Source organism: Limanda limanda, chromosome 11, assembly GCF_963576545.1.
Source record: "Limanda limanda chromosome 11, fLimLim1.1, whole genome shotgun sequence".
NCBI lineage: Eukaryota > Metazoa > Chordata > Actinopteri > Pleuronectiformes > Pleuronectidae > Limanda > Limanda limanda.
Window position 1 is genome coordinate 10,742,595 of NC_083646.1, and position 16,299 is coordinate 10,758,893.

Consider the following 16,299-nt stretch of genomic DNA (forward strand, 5'->3'; position numbering starts at 1 on the left):
CTTCCTGTCCGGGATGGAGCGACGTGATTGGCTGATCCCGGTGTCTCTACAAAAACTTTACAATTCACATCCAAACTATTTTAATGTCTTATTTTATTTGTGTATATATATGTACTTGATTCAATATGATATGGGCTCTACAGTCAATTTACTTTTCATTATTTAATAAAACTTAAAAATATATAAATTTAAAATGAAGATGTGTAAATAAGATTCAATATATGTATTTATCAGATATATAAAAATACATCCTGACTAATTTAATGAACTTCTTGGACGAATTAGGTTATAGGCAGCTGCAGTTAAATTATATGTTATAAATATCTTGTAAATTTCCCTTTTACATTAAGACAGCGTGACTTGTCTGATTCACGATACTTTCAATGAAGTTCCATCCTGACTTGTCGTATTTTCAATTTAAGTTGGTACTGGTCAGATTTACAGTATGATTACCTGAAACTAGAGTTGGAACTGATCAACACAAAACTGACAAGTCAAAATACATTACAAGTTGTGTGCGTCTTCGCCAGGGACCAACAGTGCTTCAAATGTAAAAACAAAAATCAAATTCACCAGATGCAGATTTTATTTTGATCTACACCAAATCAAAACACTCATAAATATCAGTCTTCTAAACAGGCCTGATTTTTATTTTCACCAAGATGTTAAATCATTGTTTGAAAAAACATTACATTGAACAACAACTCCTGAGTCTGTCCGTGATCTGGTCCCCAACCAAAGTTTTATCATTTTTTCAGGTCATTTCCCACCCCTCGACAAAATGTAATAGAAATCAGTAGAGGATCTTTATTCTGTTCCTGCAATCAAAAACTCAAAACGCATGCAGACAAAACCATAGCCTTCTTACTGGAGGTAATAGACGAGTGAAACCTGTTAGTGTGTGATGACGAGGCTATAGATGTACCAATAAGACAAAACCTCCAACTGATAAATGATGAATCAAACAAGTGCTGAGAAAAATATCTTAAAATTTATTTTGTCTCACACATTTCTAGAAGTCTTCTCAACCTGCATTTAAATCAACAAACATGATGAATATTAAGTAATAGAAATAAAAAAAAGGGAGAGGATTAAACTGATACGGAACATCGTTGACCAGCCAAATCAATCTGTACATGGTCATGTTACAATTATGTGTGACACTTACAGTACTGCTGTACACCAGGTTGAAGAGGATCTGAGTCTGTAACAGAGCTTTCCAAAGCTCTCACATTACATTTCAACACACTGTATACAATGTCACTCACTCATTTTTTTCCAACATGCGCTTCAACTTTTGGAATTTATTCTTTCCCATTCTCTTCTTGGACTTCATGGGGGATTTTTTGTTGCCCTTCTTTTTCTCAAATTTCCCTCCTTGTTTTTTGCTGCCCTTGGATGCTTTAGTGGCCTTTGCTCCGGGCTTCCTGGCCTCAGACCCTCTCACAATGTCGTCATCCATCTTGGCGATCTTTGCCTTTTTTGGTCCAGTGGGCAAGTCCTTTTTGCCTGTTGGCTTGTTTGCCTTCTCTTTGCCTGCTGTTCCCTTGGTTTGGGCTTTTGCCTTTAAGCCGCCTGCTTTTCCAGGGACAGCCTTGTCGGTCTTGTCGGTTTTGGATGGTTTAGTCTGAGGAGATTCTGTAACTTCTGTCGACTCAGGAGCCTCTGAATTCTCTTCTTCTGTATTAGTAATAGATACAGAGGGTTAGTTCAGGATATACAAGGCAACTGTCATGCATAAATCTGTTTAGACATCATAAGTGACATCCAACTTCAATGCTTTAGTTTAAAAAGCTTTAAATCACTGTTGCTACAATTACAATTATTAACACGTACAAGCATGGATGTGGACACAGTAAAATGACGTTACCTTTCCCCTCTGACTCGGTTGGAACAACATTGGAGAACTTCTTGAGCTTGGCCACAAAAAATCCGTCCATATTGTGGGAATGAGGATAAAATCGGCGGGTGAGTTTCAGAGTAGGGTGGAATCTTCGTTCTCTGAACCTTAAAGAATAGAATAGTAAATGTTGTGTTTAATATCAAAGTGTTTCCTTGTCAGTAATTTACAAACCTGGTAAAAACACATGCACACACACACAGTGATTATCTCGTTTACCTGGTGAAACCTTCCTTGCCAAAGTCAAGACCTGTGGGAACTAGTTTGACGTTCCTTTTCTTCAGGGCGTAGTCCACCACCCATTCGTTCTCCTCCACCTACGGGAACACATTTCAATCAAGGTCCAAACCTTTCAACCACATAATCTACAGCATGCTCATAATCAATGAATGCAAAGCAGAAAACAAATTCTTACTCCCCACTTACCATTATTGAACATGTACAGTAGACCAGATATCCTCCTGAGGCCGATCCGGCATTGACAGAGTCTATAGCAGCAAGGATCAGCTCCTTCTGCAGGTGAGCAGAGCGCTGGATGTCTGCCTCGTCCTGTTATGAAGCAGGAGGATTACAGGAATTAAGTATTACAACTTTATTCAAAATCAAAAGTGTGCATCTACACAGGTGCGCGTGTAAAAAGTGGTTTACCTTGCTTGTCTTCACAACTGGATCTTTAGCGATGACTCCTGTCCCTGAGCACGGAGCATCGAGCAGCACTCGGTCAAACCCACCCATCACCTGTCCGCAAAGTCAGTCCACTTAATAAAACTCTTGGATTCATGTTATTGATCACAGAGATAATGTATTTGTATGGATGTGTGGTTGTTACCTTTGGGAACCGCCGACCATCGTAGTTGCAGACAACCGTGTTGGTGACGCCCAGACGGTGGATGTTTCCCACCACGCTCTTCAATCTATCAGCGTTAGCGTCGTTAGCCACGATCACCCCAGTGTTTCTCATCAGCTGAGCTAAAGGGAGACATACACGTCATTATTTAGTTTACACTAAAATAATTGTATTTGCCTTTAACTAGTAATCAATCAACACAAATTAATCTGCAACTACTTTCACATTGAATCAATCATTTCAGTAAAATTTCAAGCACAATCTAGTAAGAGCTTCTCAAATATATTAATGTTTTGTCCAATAATGATAGCAACTTTATTTCTACACCACCTTTCGAAACCAGTTACATGATAATATAAATTATCAGAAAAATTTATATTTTCCTGATATTTCATAGACAAACAGATTGATCCAATAACTAAGAAAATCATCAGATTGGTCAACAAGAAAATGAAAATAACAACACCTCATAAAAGTTATGTAACTGTCAATGACACCAGGCACACCTGAAGCACATCTTACCGATATAGGTTGTCTTGCCTCCTGGAGCTGCACTCATGTCCAACACCAACTCTCCCTCCTGTGGAGAAAGAGCCATGACAGGCAGAAAACTGGATGCTCCTTGCAGCATGTACTGACCAGCCAGGTACTCTGGTGTTGCACCTGTTAAAAAAAGATATAACAAGGATTAAAGTTAAAGCTTGTGACGCCACAGCTGGGTCTCAGATATTCTCCAACCAAGTCTGATCTTTGATATGAATGTACTGAAACTCACCGACAGGTACTGAGGAGTCATAGATGACCAGACCCACTTTAGACCATTTGCCCAGTGGATCGAGGTTCACTCCTCTGTTGATCAGGGCCTTAACAAGAAAAACACAACGTTGGACTTGGTGAACACTTCAAGAAAGCATGTGAAAACAGTAGTCGAGTCATTTGAGGAGTTTCTTTGGCAATTTTTGCCTCAATTACCTGTGCAAGGTCTCTCCTCCTCGTTTTCAGTGTGTTTGTCCGAATAGTGACGGGTCGATGAATTTCATTGGCCTCAAGGAAGTCAACCAGCTGTCAACGAGGAAGATACAAAGAATAATGGATCAGTTTTTGTCATTTTAATTCAAACCCAGTAAAACACATCAATCCAAAGCAATCACTATAAGAACTTCTGAATTTTGGGCAAATTTCATATGTCCCACAGGAGAACACACACCTCAGAGAGGGGGAAGAGGTCGATTAATTTCTCAATGAGGAAGTCGTTGTAGCTGTAGTAGGTGCAGAGATCTTTCTTCAGCAGAGCGATGTACTCGGCTCTGTCTTTCCCCTCCTCGCGCTTTGTGGAGAAATTACAAAGGACGTCGATGTTGTCTTTTATTCTCTGGTGAATTTCTTTCAGGTCCACACACATCAGGACACCTTCAAAACACAGATAGGAAAATAATCTTTCAGTATTTGCAAGAGTTTGTGTGATTCTGAATCTAATTTGAAAAGAGATGTTGACCACTCACCCTCCTTCTCACTCTCCTCTGCTCCAGGAAGCCTAAATTTATCCATTTCATCCATGTTGGCTTGTACTGTGTCTTCCTCATCGGATTTATCTTCCTTTTCACCGTCTTTGTCATCGTCTTCCTCATCATCATCATCTTCGTCACTGTCTAGATCCAAGATTTCCTTCAGTTTTTTCTCTTTCTTTGCTGCACGCTCAATAGGGAGGAGCTAAATGTGAAACGGAACCAAAGGACAGAAGTCGTCACAAAATCGGAATATTTTATGTTTACCACATAAACAATCCTCATACTTTATGATACTTATAAACATATGGTCTTTTCTTTAACAAAATCAGTGATTGTATCTAAAAACAGTTTCAGTGGTTTCACATACCTCCTCATCTCCATCGCTTTCTTCTTCTGCTGCATCTCCACTGACGTCATCAAGAGTTCCGTAGTCATCGACCATTTCTTCATCGTCATCATCATCATCATCTTCAGCATCATCTTCGTCATCCTCAGCATCCTTCACTTCCTCCTCCACTGGTTTAATTTTGGATTTTGCCGCCTTCTTTCCTTTGTCTTTTCCTCCTTTCTTCATCTGCTGCTGCTCCATCTTCTCCTCCTCTTCTTCATCTTCCTCATCTTCCCAGTGTTCATCACTGCTGTCCTCGCTTTCACCTTCATCCAATTTGCGCTTCCTTGTTGCGGGTTTCAACCATTTACTGTTCTCATCAGTGAAAACTTTAGAAAAAGTAATGGACAAGAACATACATTAAATATCTATTCAACAGTTTTTCTTTCTGGTATAGAATTTAATTCCCCTTATAAATTGCATTTTTAAGCACCATCCATATTTTGCTAAATTCTTGAGATAATCCAGCAACTGTTATTTGTATGAAATGTTGTAGCCCTAATACCCACAGAACGAGACAAGATATTGCTTCCCCGTCTTGTTATTTTTCATAAATCAATTATATATTTATTCCCTGTGACCACAGATAAAGGTTCAGAGAAAACCATCACTGAAAACAATGTTGTTACCTGTCTTTGTCTTTTCCTCAGCAGCATCTTCAGGCTTTTTCTTTTTCTGGACTCTCTTTGCCGCTCTGGAAAATGACGACACGATTAAACAACTTGTAAACATAGTGATGTTTCATGTTCTGATACCAGTAGACCTCTTACCTCTTCCTGCCTCTACTTGACAGACGTTTTTGTTCAGTGTCCTCTGCAAACGAGAAAAGAAAAAAATATCTTGTTGAACAAGCCTCACGGTCCGTTATATTCCCACAGCGAAAACATGTGTAACAGAAAAGTTGTCTGAATAGACCCAAGACTCACCATCAGTTATAAACTTGGCCAACTCTGTCTCTGCTCCCTGCTGTTTCTTGGATTTCCTCCCAGGTCCTCTCTTCACATTGTTGGTGGGATCAAACTTCCGACCCATGACTCTGAGCTACACGGGGTTCCCTGAAAAGCAGCAGATGACAGGGATCTGTTCAGGAGCTTTGCAAAATGTCAGTGGCTTAGAGTGTAAGAGCAGATACTACAACTTGTCCTCTCTTCAGACTAAGATATGTTGTGTGGGACAACAGGGAACAGCAGAATGTAGGATTAGATGAATCAAAATATCTGCATATACATTTAAGTTGCCACATGGAAGATAGATCAGGAATTTCGCAGATATCCTTGGGGCACTTTGGTATTAAATGTAGATTGAGAGAAATCTGACCAGTTCCAACATAACATGCTGTTAAAGCTCTCAGTTGTGAGTACATTTTGAAACATGTATTTCTAAGAATATTCTTGTTAAATCTCAGGTAAATTAAGGGTAAAATATGGGATTAGATTGGTATAATAATCTACTGCTGGAGACACAATGACCCACTTTATAAATTCCAACATGCCTATTACATCCACGTCCCAGTGGCCTAGACACGTTATGTAGAACTGAGGAGCATTCACACACCGACTAACACTAACTCCGGACGTGCTGGTCACATCCGGAACATTCACACTGACCGAGTCGTTATCTTCTGAGCGTCCAAGACATTTATTCAGAGACTCACCGGCCGATCTGGGACTTTCAATCCGACTCCTGTCTGTTCGGTGGAAGATTGAAGCGTTCACACGTGAAATTTCCCTCAGCACGTTGTGGAGGAACATCCGACGCACACGAGTGACGTAGTAATGGTGGCGACACAGACACATGCACGCGCACGCTCCATTTAATAGACACGTTTGTGTTGTGTTTATTATTATTTATTTTTTTAATGTGGTGCATTTTGTCAAAATACAAACTCTAAGCACGGAACGACAATTACAGGAATATTAATACTAGTGATAGTTTTGATAATTATGGTAATTCAAACTTCATTGTTGTCTGTTTGATCCCAGTTGAAGTATTAAAAAGTATTGTAAATAGAAAAATTACAATCAAAGTTAGAAGTTAATGAACGAATACCAATAAAGGAAATAAAGGTAGTTCGATTTCTAAGTGTTTTATTAAATATATAAATGTGTGCCTGCAGTCTTTTAAACAGGACATACAAAAAATAGATAATAAATAAAATAGCAGGCAACTAAAACTCTTGAAACCAGATTTAACTGTATTGCTCCAGCCCATGAAACTGTAAATGAATAATCTTTCAAAGAAGAGAAGTCAAATAAATGTTATGTATTTAAATGTCCTCGTGAATGCGCACGTCCGCCCTGACGCACTCTGCCCGCGACAGTCAGCCAGTCACGTGGAGAGAGAAAGCAACATGGATGTCCCGGTGAGTAAGAAGCGTGGCCTCGAACATTTGGACGAATATGAACCGACACCGGCCAAACACCTCCGGAGCCTCCACGACCGCATGTCCGACCGGAGGCTGGTGGTGATCCTGGAGGGAGCCTCTCTGGAGACCGTGAAGGTAACGAGTCCGCTGCTCGGGTGGGGGTGTCGTCATGTCTGCTGCTGCAACCCCCATCAACACACGTTCATTTAGTTTACAACAAGTGGAGTTATTAACAATCGACATGTGTTTGTTTTCTTCCAGATGGGAAAAACCTTTGAGCTGTTGAACTGTGACCAGCACAAAAACATGATCGTTAAAAGTGGCAGAAATCCAGGAGACATCAGACCAGACATCACACATCAGGTACTGGGAACCAGTTACTGCCTCTGGAAGTGACAATCCACTGGGAACTGTTTTATTGTACTGTAAAATGTCCCATTCAGTACTTCCCTCAACCACAGTTCTGCAATAACCTGATTCAAAAGATCCTAATAGAAAATATCCATTAAAACAGACATGTATTTTGTGTGAGTGTGTTAGAGAACCACCAATACAGTGTATTCACATCTTAGTTATTAGTTTTGATAGAAATGTTACTCCCAGTATTTGTCCAGTTATGCACTTGGCATCAAAATATGAATAACTGCATAATAACTGCTTAACTCTTATAAACATGAATTATGCCTGCCTTAAAATCCTTACCTGTCATCTATATACCCCCAAAGGCATATTGTTTAGAGTAGAATGCAGTTTCATATTTATATGTTTGTGATTGTTATATTTCCATGTTTAGTGTGTTATGTGTTATGTTATTTGCTCTGTTTAGTTTGTGTTTCATGTTGCTTCAGTCACTGTAGTACACTATACTCTGATTATTAATTTGGCAGATATAGGTCATTTTATTTAAGATATGTCCTGAGAGATATAAATAACTTAATAAATAACATGAATGATCTTGTGTCCTCTCGCCAGTGTCTGCTCATGTTGATGGACAGTCCTCTGAACAGGGCCGGTCTGCTGCAGGTTTACATCCACACAGAGAAAAACGCCTTGATAGAGATCAACCCTCAGACCCGCATCCCAAGAACCTTCACCCGCTTCTGTGGCCTCATAGGTAAACTACCTCCTCAGCTGTATGGTTTTAGTTCATAAATAATGCATATATCAAACATGTCTTCATTTCTCACACCTGCTCCTCATCTCTCTCTCTTCGGTCTTCTCCCCCCTCAGTTCAGCTGCTGCACAAGCTGAGTGTCAGAGCGGCTGATGGTCCACAGAAGCTCCTGAGGATGATTAAAAACCCGGTGTCTGACCACCTGCCTCCCGGCTGCCCTCGCATCTGCACCTCCTTCTCTTCAGGCGAGGCCGTCTGCCCCCGGACCCTGGTGCCCGAGGGACCATGTGCAATTGTGATCGGAGCGTTTGCACACGGAGCGGTAAGAGACGGCTTTACACGCCGGCTGATTTACAGAGCAAGGCTTCAAGTGTCTTTGTTGCTGATCCCTGTGTCTGTCTTTAGGCGAAGGCGGACTACACAGACAAGAGCGTGTCCATCAGTAACTACCCGCTCTCTGCGGCGCTGACCTGTGCCAAGATGTGCTCGGCCTTCGAGGAGGTGTGGGGCGTCCTGTGAAAAACAGTTCATGGACTACTGATGAGACAGAATGTGGACATTTATTTCCAGTGGACTAAGAGTGGACATGATGGCATCGAAGGTCTGTCTCACCGGAGAGGCCACGTGGACGACAGACATACATTCAGTTTGGTGTACACGAACAATGTGTAATATACCGTACATCAACGTTTGTACCCAATTCTCCCTTTCAATGATTTTGTACCCTTATCTGTTGTAGCAACCGATTCCTGGAGCTATGGCTTTAAATACAGTTCCATTAAACTTTATGATTCTATTGTGTGTTATTTGGTGTTATGAGTTAATTTGGGTTCAGAGGTAAACCTTATAAAGAAAACATCAAACAGTGAGATAAAACACATGGATTTCCCAACCTAACCTCTGCATTATATTAAAAAACATTTACCACTATTAGGAAAATACATTTTCAGCCCAGCTCCTAAAAAGGAAATATACAGTTTCAGTCAGTTTGAATCCAGTTACTGCTCTGATCTGAAGCCCGGCTCCTGGCAACCTGAGGTTTTATGATTCAGTTAGGAAGCCTCAGTCTTCTGTCTTTTCTGAAATTTATATAAATATTTATATGGAATTCTTGTGTTGTAGTTTTACTTTAATGAAGAAGTGAAACAGGGAAAACATTTTTTTCAAATGTCTTTTTATTTAATGAAAACTAAACAGCCTGTGCAATGGACAGGACACAAACACATCTGAAAAACAACTGAGCAAGTGTTTCTTTGGTTTGTTCTTTCTGCAGATAAACTTTCTTTGTAACAACAGTTTGCATCCACAGTGTAATTGGTTGATTGCTACAGCACAACAGGGACGTCAATATTTTGTCGGACTATGTCCCACCAGTCTTCAGAGGAGTGTCCTCAGCAGGTTTGTAATGAGTGTTGCTGGGTTTGACTGGGACACTGAAGGCTTGTAGGACACAGATGAGATCTGGCACAAATGACCTTAATCAAGAAGGAGGGCTCCAGGGGCATGAACTCATGGTAGGGGTCAAAGTCACAGTTAACCTGGAAAAAACAACAGGAAAAGACTGAAAATCAGCAGCTGAGAGAAGGAAAGATATAAACCTTAAAGAGAGTTATTACCTGAGAGAAAGCTGAGAGGAACAGATGAGTGTGTGAGAGACCTGAGATGGACGTGTCCCCCGGACGATTCTCTAAACTCTGGTAATAAGCCTGAGGAACGAGGGCGGACATAATGTGGATGCATGAGCTTCACACTGTTGTTGTCACACACACACACACAGAGTGAAGCCTGAAGACGGCTCCTCACCTGCAACGCTATCTGCAGTGCAGAGAACTGCACCCACACCTCCTGCCGCTGCGCTGACGACAGAGAGAAGGCTCCACCTCTGCTCGCCTTTTCTGTCACAGTGAGATAGTGAGTCCACACACATTCCCCCACAGCGTGCACCGTCTCACTCTGAGAGGAAACTACAACACAACAGACACATGGGGGTGATACTGGAGTAAACAACCTACAATTTCAGTGTAGAGAATGCAGTTTTTATGTCTGAAATAGTAACTTCTATGAATGTGAGCCTCTTACTGTCAGGCAGAAGCATGTGGAGGATGTCTTTGGCGATAAGGAAACCAACCACACCATAATTCATTGCTCTGTTCAGAAACACAAAAGATAGAAAGAGTATTGAAATGCCAAATGATCATAATGATATGGTGTAGTGTGTCTATGCTGTACCTGGGGTAGGTTGGATGGAAGAGAGGAGGGACAAACATTCCCAAGGGAAAGAGGAGCTCAGATCCCAGGAGAAGTGGAGTGACGGACAGACTGAAAGAAACGAGAAAGGATTCAATAGATGCTCAACACTTGAATGGTTCATGTTACAGCGATGAGTCACTCACACGTCAGGCGGCTCGCTCGGCTCAGACAAGAGTCTTCTTCGCCTCTTTTGCCACAAGGACAGAAGCTGGACATAGTTGGAGAAGAAGCTGTGAGTGCTCACCGACACCTGGAGACACACAGGTTGTTGAGTGAGTGGAGTTCTTTGTGTTCAGCTGCACCGCGCTTAGCCGGACTGGAGCATCTCCACCAAGGCCAACCAAACCAGGCCAAGCATATAAAACAGTGCAGATCATAAAGGCATAATGTGCGTCGCAGAAGACTGATGGGTTGATGAAAACATGAACCAAATTAAGGTCTAACCCCCTATTAAAACAAATTCAAATCCTTTTTTATTTGGATCAGAACCAAATTTCCCACACTCATGCGGATCAGTCAGAAAATGTAAAAAATCTTGAATTCCAGAATCAGCCTCTTATTCTGGATCTGTGCTCACTGCCGTGGCCCCTGTCCCATCCCTCCACCAAGTTTAGTGGGAATCAGTTATCTAGTTTGTAATCCTATGGACCAACATTCCAAACAAGCAATTAAAAAACATACAGATGGATTGGGGTGAAAACGTAACTACCATGGTGAAGGTTATTAAAGGCCAGGGGCTCATTTAGAAAAGAGTGTAGGATTCATACTGATAGTGCATGTGCTGACAAACAGGGGTCTGAACGATTTGTAAGCCTTGGTTATAAATGAGGCCCCTGATCTTTAAAATAGGCGGAACCCAGAGTTCAACTACCTCTAAAGGCCAAGTGACCATTTCTATACTGCTGGTAGCAACTGATGGATCCAAATCCATGATAGAACTCAAAAAAATATTCTCCAACTAATTATTTACCGTAGAAAAAAGCATGTCAAGCTCAGCGTCTCCAGAGATCTCACTTGTAATCCAGAGTCTTGGAATCAAGGATTGAACCTGGAAGAAGACAGATAACCGACATTCAAATATTTAGAGAGTACAGTTTATATACACAATATCAAATCTTGCTTCATATTTCACCTTCGTCATAACAGACTGCAGAGACTTCTGATTCGTCCCCTTGAGTTCATGTAATTTGGACTTGAAGGCGGAAAAGATATTCTCAATCATCTCCTCTGCCTGTAGAACAATAAAAAAAAGTATTTAATACAAGTTTAATCAGCTTCGTGACTCTTATTATTAAGGACTGATATTAATATTGACCCTCGTCACCTCTCTGTGCGCCGTCCTCTCCCTGAGGAGGTGAGTGAGGACCGAGTCAAACCCTCGCTCTGTCTCCAGGACGCAGCGTCTCCAGCGAGGAGCTGTCTGGTGAGCAGTTCCACAAAGAAGACGTGACACGAATCAATTCATGGATCTCATTGTGTGTTTCTCTCTGGTAAAACGTTATTGCTTGTTGTGTTGACTCACCCCATCAGCGTCACCCACAGACACATTCTTCTCTCTCTCAGAGAATCTGGAATCCATGGCAGGCATCAGCGTGTGCAGCAGATTCAGGACCATGTAGGTTTGCAGGGGGGCGCTGAGTGGAATAAAACCAGCAGCAAAGGGTCAATGGGGAATGTCTCTGTGCCATTTTGCTCATGTGTTGTTTCAGGTCACACACGGTACTAGCCCACCTGTTGCTCGGCTCATATTTGTTCAGCCATTTCCCAATGATGGGGGACATGTGCACCACGTAGGGCAAGTTGTGCAGAAGGACGTGGTCGTCTTCCATGAGGGGCAGTGGATGGAAAGCGGCCCGCAGGCAGCCCAACCAATCAATGGCAGGCGCCTGAATCTGTGGGAGCATTAATATGAAGAAATGTCATCACAGTGAGTACAGACGTGAGCATTTAAAGAGACGAGGCCATCTCCTCCACTACCTGCAGCTCTTTGATAGACATGCGCTGGTGGAGCTGTCCTTTTGAGAGGCGATACTGCAGAGGCGTGGCCTTCACAGCGAGCTCAGAGGAGAGAGACATGAACATGCCCACGTGCATCATGTCGCTGCTGGGAGGGGCCCCCAACAGAGCCAGGTACCGCTGACATGTGGCCATGAAGGGACGTAATGTCTGCGTGAAAAGAGGCAGGAGGACGACACAGACAGAAATCTGTAAATATGTATTGCAACACGTTCGACTTAGTGCCACCATTTGTTTATTGGTTGCACCTCCACCAAGAAGGTTGTTTGTGAGCAAAAACGATGTCATGGATTTCCTCGAAATTTAGTGGAAGGATACGTGGCCGGGAAGATCCTAGATAATTCGGCATTTTGCCAATTTCCCAGGGAATGATTTATGGATCTAGATGTTATACAAGGCACATTAAGTGATCTGATATTTATGAGTGTGTTGAAGTTGGTGCAGCTTGAATGAAGTGAAAGGGACTGGTTGGCAGTGTTGGAGATAAGTGCTCTGTTCTAGTTACAGCTTGATTACATGTAATAAGATATCTTTACTGTTTATGCTATTTTCTTTATTCCATTAATATATAAATCTTCGATTTTGTATTCATGCTTTGGCTACACATGTGAGTGTCATGCTAATGAATCTTATTTGAATCAAATTTAATTGATAAAGGATTGTATTAGTGGTGGTATGGACGAATAGAGTCAGTACTTCTCTCTCTCTCTCTCTCTCTCTTTCTGTCTCTTTCTCTTTTTGTTCTTTCTCTTTTTTTGTTCTAAATTCTAATTCAGGAGTTTTATTGACACAGAATTTTAGATAAACTATCATGCCAGCATCAAAACAAAGTTTTGCCATGCACATGATGAAAGGAAAAGATCAACAAACACCGAAACCCAACCTGAGCTTTAGCTCGAGATTTCTGGCTCTTGCTGTTCCATTCAATCGGGATCAGCAGATCAGGCTGATCGATCTGTTGAGGAAGAGGAGACTTAAGTTCAGCAACGACACAAACACTACTCCCACAAGCATCATAAACTACTCTAAAAGATACTGGCCTGTATATATCTTTTGTTACGCTCATGGGAAATTTCCTTAGGGTCCCTGCCCACGTAGAGGTTGAAGAATGGAAAGGTGGCGTAGTCTCTCATCAGCAGGCTCAGGGTGGAGTTGAAGTCCGTCTTATTCCACTGGCCTGATACGGCCCAACCTCCCAGCTGCACAGAGAAACAGAGAATGAGAAGGACATGTTTGAATATAGAAATAGACAAAACAACGTAGTAACACATGTCTTTCACTGACAATGCGTCTGCCATCTGAGACAAACAGCAACAAATGCTTATCACAGTTTTTCCAGTGGAGTTATTTTAGTCCAGATATTTTTCAAGCATGTTTTTCCAAACTGAAGAGTGTCTCCTGAGCAGTTGAACTGCATCATGGAAAGAGCCGGGCAGTTAATTTCCCTTGACCTCAGAGAATAGAGGCAATGAGGGAACACTGACAACCTGTTTTGGGGAATCATCAGCTGGGGCCTTGTTTATAAAGGGGAAAAGTGAGTCATACTTTGTGGATGAGTGTGAGGAAGGGCTCCACGCCAGCAGTCTCTATAGATCTTGTGTCCAAACAGGAATTGAAGAACCTTTTGGTCTTCTGCACAGCTGAACTGCCGGCTCTGTCGTTTGATTCTGTAGAACAAACACAATTCAGTGACACACTCCCTATAGTGCAGAGGGTTAAACACCAGAGGGCATTTTTTTTAGCTGTAGACTCCTACCCAAAATCTCCCTGATATACTGCAGCAGCATCGTTTTCCTGTCCATCACCTTCTCCTCTCTCAGTGACCTTTCCCCTTTTCTCTCTGGCCACGCCGACTTCCCATTCTGGTTCTGTGGATGTCCAGGAATGCCCTGTCCTCTATGTCTCCCCCGACTGTCTTGCGTGAGTCTGTCAGATCCACACATGAACAAGAAGTAGTCGCACGGCTCCTTGAAAGGATCAGCGGACATGGACAGTCGGGCTGAGGCCCACTGACAGGCCGGGGAGAGACATGGAGTCACTGTGGGTCAGAGTGGGAGAAGAGTTAGATAAAATGATAAGTAATGAGTTCTGAATTTTAGGGAGTACACTTTCTATGGAGGCCTACCAGTGCCTGGCTGATCACTGCTCCGATTTCGATTCTGGTGGATATAGTACATTAATCCCAACAAGGCTGCAGATCCCCACAAGAGGAGGAGCAGCCTTCGATGTTTCACCCACAGTGACACTGCCTGGGGCTGGTGCTCGGGGCCTGACTCTGACAGCTGTATCTCAGGCTGGATCTGGGTTTGGTGCTGGGTCTCAGGGGGATCCTGGGTGGGGGGTGGCAGTTGAAACAGAGGTGGGGGCTGTAGCCCCCTCTCAACCTCTGGCTGTGTGGGTGGCTGGATTGATAGCTGAGGCTGGAAGTGAGCAAGTGAAAGCAGATCACAACCGGGTTCACTAATATACCATGATTCAGTTTCTTGAATATGAATATCTGGAAGATAGTAAATTGATATTCAGGCCGTTTCCTTTTAATAAACAACTCGACTATTTCAAGCAGAGATTTTTTAAGAAAAGCCAGAAAGTTAAAGCAACATTTTAGGTTTTTGATGATTGTTTTTCTTCTTTTTTCTAATCAATCATCTTGTGACACCTTAGATTTATCATGCAACTCCTTGCAGAGGCCACATCCTCAGGTTGGGGGCAATAGATCATAAATCTACAGAACCATCACTCAAACATCATGATTGATGCGTCACCTCCACTAAAAACGCATCTATTATTGATCCTTGTAACAGCTTATGTCATTTTTACTGCTGTGCACAATGATTAAAGGGCTTTAGAGTTTCTGTTCATTTCAACAACAAACACAGGAGGAATAATCGGACAAAAAGATACCAGCAAATGTTATCACATGATAAGAGACTCATCCCAAAGTGGATATGGTCCTGTTCAAATAGGACTTTTCAGGTCAGTAGAACCATAACACATCTTAATATCTGTGGCATGCTGTTTGTCTTTTTCAAATTTACTGGAAAATGCTGATTAAAACAATATCACTTTGGCTTTTGGCTCTCAACCTTATATTTGACACAGTTTGAGCCCACTGCAGACCTCAGTCAACAACCCCAAACTTGACTAGTAAAATGTCCCTGGATGGCTCTGCTCCAGTTTCCATCATCTGAAACCCACATCAGCCTCGTCACCATGTGAACACCGTAAACACGGCTTCATAACAACATGAACGTTTCTTCTCCCTTTGGTGAAGTTCTTACCTCAAGCTCTATTGGAGTGTCACTCATTCTCAGCATATGGACGTCTTGCTGTGTGTTCCTCTGGCGTGTTGCATCCTCTCGTCTTTGACGTTGGATGTTTCTCGTGTGCACCTCCTCCTGCTGTCCCTCCGTCAAACAGCTGTCATCTCTGCCCTCTATCTCTGTTCATCACTCACTTCTCTCCTCATCTGAGGCGCTGATAAAAAAACAACTCTGGGGGCTACGTCTTCACTCCGCTCTCCACAGGCCAGATAATCAAGCAAAGAGTATGGTCTCAGTCATTCACAGACGGATGTTTTGTGGTTTGTGAACTCAGAAGAAATTGGAGATTCTGGTTTGTATTTTCCCTCGTCCACCTGTCTGCAGGGTCAGAGGCTTCAGAGCAGAGGCTGGTAAGTGAAGGCCAACACATCACTTTCTTTGTTTTTTTGCTTACACATTGTTACACTGTATTGAATGAGGGCAAAAGCACCTCTTCCTGGAAAGTAAACACGCTTAGATGCACACGCACAAATCCGCTGTCGTCATTATCAGCGCAACACATGGCTGCTGACAACTGATAGAGCAGCTTGGCATCCTGGAGGTCGCGTAACAGTGTAGCACGTCATTGAGAGTCTCAGAGGAAACACGTCT

At 42.3% G+C, this 16,299-nt stretch overlaps 3 protein-coding genes across 3 annotated transcripts; 1 reads left to right on the plus strand and 2 right to left on the minus strand.

Moving 5' to 3' along the window:
* Window positions 1-626: 626 nt before the first annotated feature.
* Window positions 627-6,394, minus strand: nop2 (NOP2 nucleolar protein homolog (yeast)). Its single transcript, XM_061080704.1, has 16 exons — window positions 6,298-6,394; window positions 5,570-5,698; window positions 5,414-5,456; window positions 5,273-5,337; window positions 4,623-4,972; window positions 4,250-4,457; window positions 3,955-4,157; window positions 3,720-3,809; window positions 3,523-3,610; window positions 3,270-3,410; window positions 2,730-2,869; window positions 2,549-2,638; window positions 2,327-2,449; window positions 2,120-2,217; window positions 1,871-2,007; window positions 627-1,680 (listed from the first exon to the last, which is right to left on the minus strand). Exons 2-16 carry the CDS (start codon window positions 5,673-5,675, stop codon window positions 1,265-1,267), a joined length of 2,298 nt encoding a protein of 765 aa, XP_060936687.1. The 5' UTR covers window positions 5,676-5,698; window positions 6,298-6,394; the 3' UTR covers window positions 627-1,264.
* A 586-nt stretch (window positions 6,395-6,980) lies between these two features.
* Window positions 6,981-8,910, plus strand: emg1 (EMG1 N1-specific pseudouridine methyltransferase). Its single transcript, XM_061080776.1, has 5 exons — window positions 6,981-7,143; window positions 7,270-7,371; window positions 7,981-8,122; window positions 8,239-8,444; window positions 8,528-8,910. The coding sequence occupies exons 1-5, from the start codon at window positions 6,994-6,996 to the stop codon at window positions 8,639-8,641; spliced, it is 714 nt and encodes a 237-aa protein (XP_060936759.1). The 5' UTR covers window positions 6,981-6,993; the 3' UTR covers window positions 8,642-8,910.
* A 394-nt stretch (window positions 8,911-9,304) lies between these two features.
* On the minus strand, window positions 9,305-16,102 carry kel (Kell metallo-endopeptidase (Kell blood group)). Its single transcript, XM_061080703.1, has 18 exons — window positions 15,667-16,102; window positions 14,514-14,808; window positions 14,145-14,426; window positions 13,934-14,055; window positions 13,429-13,587; window positions 13,272-13,343; window positions 12,350-12,538; window positions 12,104-12,264; window positions 11,895-12,006; window positions 11,697-11,792; window positions 11,505-11,603; window positions 11,343-11,420; window positions 10,516-10,622; window positions 10,352-10,441; window positions 10,202-10,269; window positions 9,926-10,086; window positions 9,739-9,828; window positions 9,305-9,660 (listed from the first exon to the last, which is right to left on the minus strand). The coding sequence occupies exons 1-18, from the start codon at window positions 15,700-15,702 to the stop codon at window positions 9,514-9,516; spliced, it is 2,364 nt and encodes a 787-aa protein (XP_060936686.1). The 5' UTR covers window positions 15,703-16,102; the 3' UTR covers window positions 9,305-9,513.
* Window positions 16,103-16,299: the final 197 nt, after the last annotated feature.

What these genes read in the sequence shown, in the direction of transcription:
- nop2 (XM_061080704.1), bottom strand. Translation starts at nt 5,675, where the DNA reads ATGGGTCGGAAGTTTGATCCCACCAACAATGTGAAGAGAGGACCTGGG. An exon ending in ATGGTCGGCGGTTCCCAAAG is followed by an intron (nt 2,639 to 2,729) that starts GTAACAACCACA and finishes CTTTGCGGACAG; the next exon opens with GTGATGGGTGGGTTTGACCG. An exon ending in ACTGTACATGTTCAATAATG is followed by an intron (nt 2,218 to 2,326) that starts GTAAGTGGGGAG and finishes GTGTTCCCGTAG; the next exon opens with GTGGAGGAGAACGAATGGGT.
- emg1 (XM_061080776.1), top strand. Translation starts at nt 6,994, where the DNA reads ATGGATGTCCCGGTGAGTAAGAAGCGTGGCCTCGAACATTTGGACGAA. An exon ending in GACCAGACATCACACATCAG is followed by an intron (nt 7,372 to 7,980) that starts GTACTGGGAACC and finishes TCCTCTCGCCAG; the next exon opens with TGTCTGCTCATGTTGATGGA. An exon ending in CCGCTTCTGTGGCCTCATAG is followed by an intron (nt 8,123 to 8,238) that starts GTAAACTACCTC and finishes CTCCCCCCTCAG; the next exon opens with TTCAGCTGCTGCACAAGCTG.
- kel (XM_061080703.1), bottom strand. Translation starts at nt 15,702, where the DNA reads ATGCTGAGAATGAGTGACACTCCAATAGAGCTTGAG. An exon ending in ACACTCCAATAGAGCTTGAG is followed by an intron (nt 14,809 to 15,666) that starts GTAAGAACTTCA and finishes GCTCACTTCCAG; the next exon opens with CCTCAGCTATCAATCCAGCC. An exon ending in GTATATCAGGGAGATTTTGG is followed by an intron (nt 14,056 to 14,144) that starts GTAGGAGTCTAC and finishes TTTGTTCTACAG; the next exon opens with AATCAAACGACAGAGCCGGC.